Source organism: Phragmites australis, chromosome 5 (assembly GCF_958298935.1).
Source record: "Phragmites australis chromosome 5, lpPhrAust1.1, whole genome shotgun sequence".
NCBI lineage: Eukaryota > Viridiplantae > Streptophyta > Magnoliopsida > Poales > Poaceae > Phragmites > Phragmites australis.
In genome coordinates this window covers 10,819,375-10,831,045 of record NC_084925.1, presented here as the reverse complement: position 1 = coordinate 10,831,045, position 11,671 = coordinate 10,819,375, and the positions used below count along the sequence as shown (strand labels likewise).

General features: G+C 43.2%; 1 protein-coding gene across 1 annotated transcript; it reads right to left on the bottom strand.

The window, feature by feature from the left end:
* Positions 1-3,161: 3,161 nt before the first annotated feature.
* LOC133918742 (abscisic acid receptor PYL3-like) lies at positions 3,162-6,497 on the bottom strand. Its single transcript, XM_062362775.1, has 3 exons — positions 6,113-6,497; positions 4,680-4,895; positions 3,162-3,654 (listed from the first exon to the last, which is right to left on the bottom strand). The coding sequence occupies exons 1-3, from the start codon at positions 6,311-6,313 to the stop codon at positions 3,439-3,441; spliced, it is 633 nt and encodes a 210-aa protein (XP_062218759.1). The 5' UTR covers positions 6,314-6,497; the 3' UTR covers positions 3,162-3,438.
* Positions 6,498-11,671: the final 5,174 nt, after the last annotated feature.

Genomic DNA, 11,671 nt, shown 5'->3' with positions numbered 1-11,671 from the left:
TCGCACAGCCATTAAGACAACATCGTTTGGCCTTTAAAAAGAATTGGGAAATCATATAAAATTCTGCAAAACAGAAAATCAAAAACCTTGGAAGAATAAGCAATAGCAGCAACTTAAAAAAAATTAAGATACCACTTTTTAAAAATTAAAAGTGATGACCCTTTTCCAAAGGAAATCGAGTCCAGTCGATTCATTTCTTATAAGAACTTCACTACGTAAGAAACTATTAAAGGAGACAAGTCATTAGTGACGACTACTCAGTACACGTTACTAATATACTATTAGTGATGGGTTAAATAATGACCCATCACTAATGTATGGTATGGATTCGGACTCGCCAAGACCCGTCACTAATGAGGGGTCATTAGTGATGGCGAGGGAATAACTCATCACTAAAGATAGTAGTGATGGGTCACCTCAAAATCTGTCACTAATGATGGAGTTATTAGTGACAGGTAGAGAAAGCATTAGTGACGGATGACCTCAAAGCTCGTCTCTAATGATGGAGTTATTTATGATAAGTAGAGAGAGCACACTCATTAGTAACCCATCACTAATGAGTCAGTCATTAGTAACGAGTAGAGAGGACACGCTCATTAGTGACGGGTGCTAAAGACACCTGTCACTAATGGCTGACTCATTAGTGACGGGCCTTTAGGTGACCCGTCACTAATGACTGGTCGGATCCCGAGTCATAGTTGGTTGGGTAAAAAAATCATAACCTTGTTTATACTAACTCAAATGGGGAAAACTTTATATGAAGATTGTAGCCCTCGATAAGGTCTACAACTTTGTAATTGATTACTTTTTTATATAAAGCCATATAGATGCATAAATAAATATATAAATACTGTCAAATGAACCACACACAGAGGCACAAACTAAAATGTTGGATCTACTATAAAACTAGAATGAATCATTGAAAAGGACACATAGGGTCATAAAGTTGAAAATTACAAATTCAAAGATTTTTATCGTGAGTTTGGTAACTCGGATTGATGAAATGTCTATGCAGTACTAACTTTTAAATGTAGCACTATGTCTCTAAAAATTTCCAAGCAAATCGGAGAAGGTCACGTTTGACAAAAACTTCAAAGGTCCTGTCAAGGGTCTTCTGAGCCTTTTTCGAGGTCAAGAAAAGTACAGGTCTAAAGACTTATATTTTTTCAGATGCATCTCCTCGTTAGCTTCAAAATTAGAGGTCAAACATCGAACTTAGACTTTGTATGCAATAGTTATAGCTGTTTTACTAAATACTGCACGGGTTGGATATAAACTTTTTCATATGGAGTCAGATGGAGACAAACTTTATATGAACATTATAGGACTCAGCGAGATCTACAACTTTATAGTTGATAAAATATTCATTTAAGATTATTTAGATGTTCAAATAGCCATTCTAATGTTCAATCAAAAGATGTCAAAAAGATTGATTTTGCTATTATACTCAACAACGAATGAGAGGTGAGATGGTTAGAGGGGTTACACGTGCGGAGCTCACTTCTGAGGTCGTGAGTTCAAGTCCTAGAATAGCATGACTTGTAAATGGTTGGGTGCAGTCGGGTAAGCAATGACTTGTCGGGTGCCTGATCGGGTGTCAATTTTTTTCAGACTAAAAATTATTTCTTTTTTTGTTTTTTAAAACACATATTAGTGACCGATCAAGACCAGATCCGTCACTAACATATAGTCATTAGTGACGGGTCCAAATCCATCACTGATAAGTCTATATTAGTGGTGTGTTAAGAGTGATAGATAAAATACTCATCACTAATGATGGTTATCACCTGTCACTAATATGAGTTTCTTAGGTAGTGCTTTAAGGTGTACAAAGTATCATAGTCAACTTTTGTAGCAGAATGGTGAAGAGACTTCATTTCAATGGGATTGATTTAAGTTAGGCAATTGGCCTACGAGCACTTTCAAGGGTTAAGATGTTCGCCCCTTAATGGTTCAGGACGGCATTAGAGGTTGGTCCCTATCCATGTGGGGGCTTCTATGTAACATAATAAAAAAAATTCCATCGCGAAACTTAGAAAACACAAGCTGCCCATAAATGTTTATGAAGGTTTACCATGCGGGAATAGATCTCCTTCCGTGGCAAAAAGAAAAATGCAAAAAATTTATTCCTAGTCAAATTCTTGTGCTCCAGGAAGCAGCATTGGCAAACATGGAAAGTTAACACACAAAACACCATTTTTCTAATGCTTGCAAAAACACATCATAAAGTCCCCATTAGTGTCTTTATCTCAAACTTGCCCATAAAAAAGGACAAGGGAACAAATCGAAAAGCTCTCTTGTTGACCATCACGATAACCTTTCTTTTGCCACTGAAATGGCCATCTGACACTAAACAACAAAACAGATTACAACTAATAAACACTAAGCAACAAAATGGCGCCCACCGTCGACCATTTTCAACTTCATGAAGATTTGATTCTCAACAACAGAGAGTTTTGCTTTGGCATCCCCCTCAATTTCAAAATGTTTCGACCCTTTCCTCGTTTTGTTTGACATTATGAGCCATTTCTATGCTGCAACATGATAGAAAAGTTGCATGGAAAGAGTGATTTTTTCCCTTTTTCTTTTGACAATAGGAAGAATGAAGAATCCGACAAAATTAGGCAGTAAAAACAACTGGACTTCTCAGGATATTTGACAGCACCACCAAAGTTTTGAGTTCCCAACTGCCATGGACAAAAATGCCCCAAGTGCATGCGAGTCTTGTTTCTCCATGGCAACCAAATCTTCTAGATGATCACAACCATAGGGGAAATCATGATCTAGAGTGAGTAAATTTACACAAGGGGCAGGTAATTTACGCACCCACATAACAGAGAAAGCAGCATTTGAATCTAACTAAGACCTATTCGATAAAGCTCTTCTTGATTTAAATTCTTCGCAGAGAGTGATTCTCTATTGAAGATAATTCTAATTTTGTGCGAGAAGTGAATCAAAGAAGACTGTTTTTTTCAACTCTCCAGCTTCTAGTTCATTTCAAATAATCACTTCCACGAATTCCACTCAGAGAACTAAAAGCTGAAAACCGTTGTTTAGCAGACTTCCCCCGATTACAGCCAGAAGACTACTCTGTGAGCTCCACCAAACAAACCCCTAATTACAGAGAAACCCTCCAAACCACATAATCAGAAACAGGTAGGTGTTCAGGGCCTTGAAGTTCTATTTTTTTCTTTTACTTCGTCACTACAATAACACAGCATTCTGCTCTTCTCCTTCGACATACAACCGCTGGAGAAGAACAGCAAACATAATCTCGAGGAAACATAATTTTTAACAACATGGCACAGCAGCAGCACTTCCTCAAGAATCTTTTTCATGCATGTTCCAAGAACCTAGGGGCCCCATTGGAGAATAGCTCTGCGCATTCTAAGGAATGCAATGATCCGAATCAATCCAGCGATGAATCGATCCCATCCATCACCGGTCAAGGGGCACCGTTTGATCATTGATGACCAGGCGCTCCGACACCTCCGCGAGCGACTTGAGGTTGCACTTGAGCAGGGCCTCGACGAAGTAGCACGTCTCGTCCTTGGTGTTGCCGTCGGGGACGTCCACCACAAAGGATTCGATCGCCAGCGTCCCGGGCCGGCCGTCGATGACCTCGGGGTGGACGGTGAGGATGGAGGAGTAGTTCTGGAAGAAGACAAGCAGATCAATTAGTCAGTCAGCGCACAGCACAGACCGGCGTCTTCCAACTAACACAACGGGCATGCAGATAAGTCCTCCATTGGATTCAGACAAGTGCCTTCCATTATCCAAATTCAGTGCATGTGAGCATGGCCACTTGTGTGGCATCACTGAAGAAAGCAGACGGATGGACCACGCCCACGACAAAGAGCATGACAGGCCCACATGCAACGCATTTGGCAAGTGAGGTCGAAGGATGGCGAGTCAGGGCCATACTTGTTAGTCCAAGCAGTTGAAAACATGTAAACATCACAAACATATATAACAACAACCGGTGCTTGTTTTGTGGTCAGACAACACGAGTTGGTTGGGGCTATCTCTTGAGAATGCATGGCAGCACATCAAGATGCATCAGGAAATATCTATCTCCCCATGTTCAACGACCATGAGAGGTGCTTTGCAGTAGAGCACTAGCCCACCATTATTTGTGTATGAGCATCCCTATTCTTTATCGTTGGTGCAGCAGGGCACAACACAAGGATATGCCAAGTAGTACACCTGTAAATTGTTTCAAGTATACTCCGTTGGCAAGTACAGATACATTGTACCCAAGGAAAGGCTATTAAAGGAAAAAAAAAAAAGTGGGAATCAGCCTGTCATGTGCACAAAGTTTGACCATGCCATTAACTGACCTTTTTTAACGCAAATGCAATGAACTGACATTAAAAAGTGATTAACCCGCTGTCATGTTTTTCTTCACTCACATATTACAACAAGCAGACCAGGATACCGAATTTAGCCAAACTTCACAGAATGCAAAAGAAAATATGCAGCAGTATGCATAAGCATGAATAATCCTGATAGTAGAGATGATCACTGCTAGATTTCTTAAGCATATCAAATAAGGAAGTCGGAAGCAAGATATCATCCTCAGTACTGATGCAAGCTATCAATTCTAAAAGTCCACATGTTTGATCCACAACCAAGCATGAACAGAATAAATTGTAACATGGATCAAGAACAAAACATACCTTCAGCCTGTGATCACCTCCAACAAACCTGACACTGAGTATGTGCTCATTGTCATCTAACAACTCCAGCCTCTCAGTGCTTCTTGTGGCAGGCAGCCCAGACTTAACATTGACCTCCCTCACGCTACCAATTTCAATGTTCCCTTTCATTTCACACCGGCTCACAAAGGGCTTGAAAAGCTGTGGTTGATCAAATCGCCTCACCAGAGACCAAACCTGTGTCAGATAATTACTTGATCACGCAATGATTAAGAAGGTGAACTGCATCAATCCACACACATTCATGTAGCAATCGAGGAAATAAGTTTTCAACACACAAGTCTATTTGATATTAACTATGCTACATAAAGACCATAACCAGCTAACTGTACCAGATAACTCAGCCTGTCCAATCAATGAACAGCTGAAAGGAAACCAGAAATTATCAGAAGGAAACGGCTTAACTAACGACAATTGAAGATTGGGGCAGCTCTTTTAATCAGATATACACAATTATAAAATGAGATTCTTGAGAGTGCTATAGACTGTTTACACATATTCACACTTGGAATGAGGCATCCTTTCAGCAGATGCTGGTAGACAGTGGCTCAAAATGAACATTTTCTTTCAAGTAATCAATTCAATGCACCAGAAGCATCTCATAATTCTGCCAAAGAAACTTAAAAAAAAAAAGATTACTTGATTGTATCAAATTTTCTGACAACTACTGAACTCATATCAAAAGGAGTGGAGTCCAAGCGAAGCATATCCCCACCATCTCCATAAGATTACTTGAAGAATAAAGCTACAACCTTGAAAGCAATACAAGTCAGCCAATGCAAGAACATCTAGAAATCCAAAAATAATCAGCAAAAGTAGATTCAGCAGGGATCTCGAGGTGGGAGGGGGGGGGGAGCATCTTCCCACGTGAGATGAGGTACAGAAAGGCGAATTAAAAATCCTCATGTCTTTGTGGCTATCTATCATTGCAGCCATCCATCAATCTCATGTTCGTCTCGTAAAGCCTCACAAGGGAGCAAAAATTGCTCGGCGATTCAAGAAATGGTCTAGAAAATCAGACTTCTTGCGTGAAAGCAGAAAAATTTCCGCGAAAACGACATGGTTCCGATCAATTAATTTGCCCGACCAATCATAGGAAAGGTTGCCGAGGTAAACAAACTGATAGGGCCTCCAAATCAAGCCTCGATGTCCGATTCAAGAAACGGGCCAAACGAGTGGTGACTGGCAACCAAGTCGGCATCTTTCCTAATCAAGAAGAGACGCACCGGCACTCCAAAACCAGACCAAAAGGAGAAATTAAGAAACCGATCGCAATCCACGGTGGATCGGCTCGGCAAGATCCTGTCAGCCAATAAGCAGCGCAGCGACCCGGGGAGGAAGAAGGAGACGCAGCCGAGATTGACTCGACGGCATGGGAGGTCAGAGGTGCTTACGAGGTGGACGGGCGCCTTGATGTGCTTAGCGACGGCGGATGAGCACTGGTGGTCGCGGGGCTCGTGCCGGTGGAACCGCCGCACGTAGTCCGTCTCCATGGCGCGCAGGTCGCACCGCTCGTCCGCCAGCCGCCACCGCCGCCCCGCCGCCTCCCCTCCTCCTACTCCTACTCCTCCACCACCACCGTCCATCTCCACCATCACCACCACCAGCACAAGCCAGAGGCCACGCGCAGCCCGGTAACGGAGGCGGCCAGGGCCTTGGCCGTCACCGAGGAAAAGCAGGGGAGGGGGAGCAGGGAGTGTGTTTTACCTTCTGTTTGTTTATGCCTCGACGCGAGAGAGAGACACAGAGAGAGAGAGAGAGAGAGAGAGGCGACCCCTGGATGCCATTGAGGCCGCAGGCTCAGGTGTGGTTGTTATGCTATTGGGCGATTGCAGGCAAGGGTCTGCAAGAATTAGGAATGGCAAATATGCCCTTGTTATCACTTTTCTTTCGTTCAAGGTTGCTTGTGAATTGATGGGTGGCCCCATGACACGACAGATGGCATTATCTTGTGAATAGATGTAGTAGATATGTCTCTTTTTCCCGAAACTAGGTCCATGTATCGCGCAATGGTGCTAAGGAAGGAATGGAAAAAATCCTGCACCATTTGATGTAAGCGATACCCTGAGAATATGGCATTTTTTGGTATTCTCTTGTGCAACACTATAAAATTAAAAATATGTGGATTTTCTAATAAAATATCTTAAATTACTCATCTACCCCTCGTCACCGCCTCCACCCCACCCCACGCCGATCTTGCACGCTGTATGCATGATGAAATCACAATGACCAGTGACTATGGTTATAGTTCTATGTTCGAACTCGACAAAAATTTAGCGGTCATCCATTATATCACCAAATATGTTTTGTTCATGCGTGCTGCCAAAAACGGTTTCTAGCAAAATATCATCCTACTTACAAGAATATATTGTTTCTATTGAAATATTACAAGCAATGTAGGTGTTGATATGCTTTCTTTTTTCAAAGACAGGTCCCATTTTATCGTGTACTGGTGTTCAGCTATTTAAGAGGCAGATCAGAGTGAGTTGCACAAACTTTTGTCACAGCTAAGGGTTCGTTCGCTGTGCTATCAGTAAAGTTATATTACATTTTTAATTAGGAAAAAATGAGAAGAGGTATACCCTGGTCAAAATCTTGTCGATTGATCTGACGTGGATCTAGGTCGGGATAACATACACTTAAGCTAGATATATGATATATTTTGGTATTTTTATTATTGGTTATAAAACATAAAACACGTGGATTTCTGATGAAGTATTTGAAATCAATCCTCTCCTAGCACCAATGACCCCTTTCCCCTATGATCACCCTCGTCCTCACGCCGACCCGTATGTTACATGCATGATGATGTTACAGTAGATAATGACCACTATTACAATTCCATGCTGGAATCAATAAATTTAGCATTCATCCATTACATCACCAAATATGTTTTATTTCATGTCGATACAGTTTTTTTACTAGTTTTGAGTGGAAAAAGGTATTGTCAAACTCACAAACAACGATATTGTTCATCAGGATATTTGTATAAATCTCTTTTTTTCCTCCTTTCTGACGCGGAGGTGTTTGTCAAAGTTAAAGATGCCATTAGCATGGGCCATCTTTCCCTCCCGCTAGAGATATCATAACACTAGGAGGTGCAACATACAAAAAGTGAAAATGAGAAGAAAAAATATACAAGTCATGGGAGTGATTGGGAGTGATGGGCCCACCACAAATGGCTAGGATAACAGCGCAGCCCCACTGTCCTCCTGATGCTTGCATAGTCGTTGTTGTCGTTATCCCCCCTAAACCATTGCTAATTAGGGATTAAGCCTCCGTTTTGGCGGGTGAGTAGCTTGCTTTCAATTGGCTGGATGGCGTGCTGCTTGTGGGTCCCCCACTGTGGTAGTTCTCTACGCAGGACAAATATGGCAGGTCTGATCCGAAAGCAACAGGGTTCAGCAAATGTAAAATCGATCGGCTGATAATGATGCTTTTTTTTCCCTCTCTCTACGGTGAAGGATATGCTACAAAGATTCTGCAACTAGTCACAGAAAAAGTTGTGGTGGCATGCATTGGCGTCCGTTGATATGGAACAAAAAACACTTACCGTCTTTCATAACGGTTGCAAACTTGTTTACCGAATAAAGGGATAGGCTTTCGGCCTTTTAGAGGGAGTGGAAGGTTTGTCATGCTGATACATTTATGAGAAGCTGCGTAATATTATTATTGATAATTGTTATTTAGATACATTGATGATCTATTTAGAGTCCATACTCGATCACTCCTTGTTACAATTTATATCATTACTCCTCTAACTGCTATATTTCCGGTATAATCGGGGATAATTCGATATAGTCCTAAGTATATTGGTATTTTTACAATTTCATACTTCACCATCATTGGATTCCAACAAACGTCACCCATTCAACCTGGCTCCTAAAAGTCTATCGCATACGGGACCTTCGGCACACCCTCGATTGGCCTTAGCACGGCATCATGAATCGGCCTCCGAAGGCCCCTTAGAGGCTCCACCTACGGTGACGGCTTCAGCGCTCCCTTCGGGGGATTTCCTGAGAGCGATGTGGGTAGGCCTTCGATTGGTCCGAAGGCCTAGTGCTTTGCCTGTAGCTGTTCGAGTGTAGCTTTCGTCACCCGTTGTGTCTGTAGCTGTTCTTGTCACTCCTCAGGTTTTATCGGAAGCTTTGCCACTTCATGAACATTTCGCCTGCCTGGAGTATTTCCCACTTCAGTCCTACAGACCACTTATTGATCTCCAAATACTGTAATGAGACTTCCGGGATCGGGTATTTTCATGCATAAGTAATCATGGCATCGAATTGCTCCGAATTTGTTCAGGATTCTCCGTCCAAAAATTGAATTATAAGGATATGTTATATCAACCACATCGAAGGTGATATCCTTCATCTAAATGTTAGACCGTTCGGCAAAAACAAACGGGGATCTCTATTTTTTTCAAAGCGTTAATTGCTTTTCCCTCGAAGCCTAGCAACGGGGATCTAGCCTTCCAAAGGTTATTTCACTATAGGCCCATCCTATCAAAAGCATCGGTGAAAATGATGTCTACCAAACTCCCACCATCTATGAGAATTCTATGCACTTCGTTCCCTGAAATGTTTGTAGTGATGACGAAGGCATCCGTATGTGGGTAATCTAGAACCTTCAAATGTTCCAGTGAGAAGGTGATCGACATAAGAGACCACTTCGAATGGACATAAGTAGGGCCTTCACCAACATGGTTAGCCCTTCGCACATACTCTTTTCGTTGTCTCTTTGATTCAGTTTCCTAACTGGATCCTCTAGTGATTGCCAGCAAAACATTGAATCTCTGGGCTAGTGTGTTCAACAATTTGCTAGTTTCTGGGGGGGGGGGCGCTTTGATTGTTGGGCTTGGCGGAAGGGGTGGGAGTGCTGCTTGAAAACCTATTGACCGATCAAAGGTTTGGGGTCTGGTGGAGCCAAAGGTGTATGAATGTATGGTTGTACCGCAACCATCGGGCGCCACTGAGTAACAAATGTCGAGGGGTTTGGGCCGTGACTCTGATTGGATTCCCACGCGTCGTCATGCTTGAAATGTGTGGCGTGATGCACGACTCTTGCAGGATCGAAGGTCTGCTTCCTTAAGTTTTCTTTCACGACTATAACCTGCGGGCACTGCTTAGTCTTATGACCTGCACCTTCGCTATGCAACTCGCAGTATAATATGGTTGGTTCTCGTGGAGCCCATCCGCCCCGACCACCTCGGCCTCCACGACCTCTGCCACTTCGACCGCCTCGAACACCCCACCTTGTGTTTCGATGACCTCATGCATGACCTTATCCGGTCTGGAGTCTATCTTATTGACTTGTTTTTGCTTTGATGTGTACTCGAATGCTTCGGTTTTCTTCACACGCTTCGGCTTGTCCCTTGACTAGCCACTGTTTAGGTCTCTACTTGAGTTTGACTTCGACGTTTTATACATTGATAGCTCACTTTTCCTCCGAAGATGGTCCATCTTAGACCTGCATACTCCTCCATCTTGTTGAAGAGCTCCTGCACACTCTCTGGCTTCTTGAATGTAAGCTTTCCTGCCAAAACTCCTCCTCTGATGCCGTGGATAGCGGCATCAATGATGGTATCGTCACTCAAGCACTTCGCCTTGCAGTGAACATGCACAGAGTGATGCATATAGTTCTACAATGCCTCCGTTGACTGTTGCCTGACTGTGAAGAGGTCGCCGGTGGTAACTTTCTCTGCTCGATTGCCTTGGAAATTATGATATGGTTGGTTCTCGTGGAGCCCATCCGCCCCGACCACCTCGGCCTCCACGACCTCTGCCACTTCGACCGCCTCGAACACCCCACCTTGTGTTTCGATGACCTCATGCATGACCTTATCCGGTCTGGAGTCTATCTTATTGACTTGTTTTTGCTTTGATGTGTACTCGAATGCTTCGGTTTTCTTCACACACTTCGGGTTGTCTCTCGAGTGGCCACCATTTAGGTCTCTGCTTGAGTTTGACTTTGACATTTTAAACACTGCCATGTCACTTTTCCTCCAAAGATGGTCCATCTCAGACCTGCATACTCCTCCATCTTGTTGAAGAGCTCTTGCACACTCTCCGGCCTCTTGCGTGTAAGCTTTCCTGCTAAAAGTCCTCCTCTGATGCCCTGGATAGCAGCATCGATGATGGTATCTTCGCTCAAGCCCTTCGCCTGGCAGCGAACATGCACAAAGCGACGCATATAGTTTTGCATTGTCTCTGTTCTCTTGCTTTACTACGAAGAGGTCGCCGGTGGTAACTTTCTCTGCTCTATTGCCTTGGAAAATACGATAAAGGGCATTACGCAACTGTTCCCATGGGTAAATGGATCCTAGAGGCAAAGCGAAGTACCATGACCTCGTTATCCCCTTGACTGCCAACACAAAGGCTTTCGCCAGTGTTGTGTTGTCTCCCCCAATGGATTCAACTGTTGCCTCAAAACTCATAATGAATTCCTTTGGATCTGACTCTCCGTCAATCATTACCACTCTCAACATCTTGAAGTCTGAAGGCCAGGGCTAGTTCTGCGAGCCGACGAAGAGTGGTGATTCTGGATCACCTACACATGACCGATATGGAAGGTCCTGTACTGGCCGTACTGCAAAGGTTGACGGAGGCATTATCATGTGATGGGTTTGCTCACTCGCCCGTTGCTATATGTCAATCTCTTCTTACATTTTCTCCAGAGTTTTTTTGGCTTCGTCGGCTCACCGATGGTACTCTGTGGCCTTCCGACTTACTGCCAAGCTATCCAGCATGCACTTTTGCTACGTAATTTGCCTCTACAACTCTTCAACTTCTAGCCTTGCCACTCTTTCCTCTTCAGTTTCTTTCTCTCCTTCATACTAGTCACATAAAAAGTTGTGGTGCATGCACTGGCATCCGTTGATATGGAACAAAAAAAACTTACCGTCTTTCATAACTATTGGAAACTTGTTTACCGAATATAGGGGTGTCTTTCAGAGG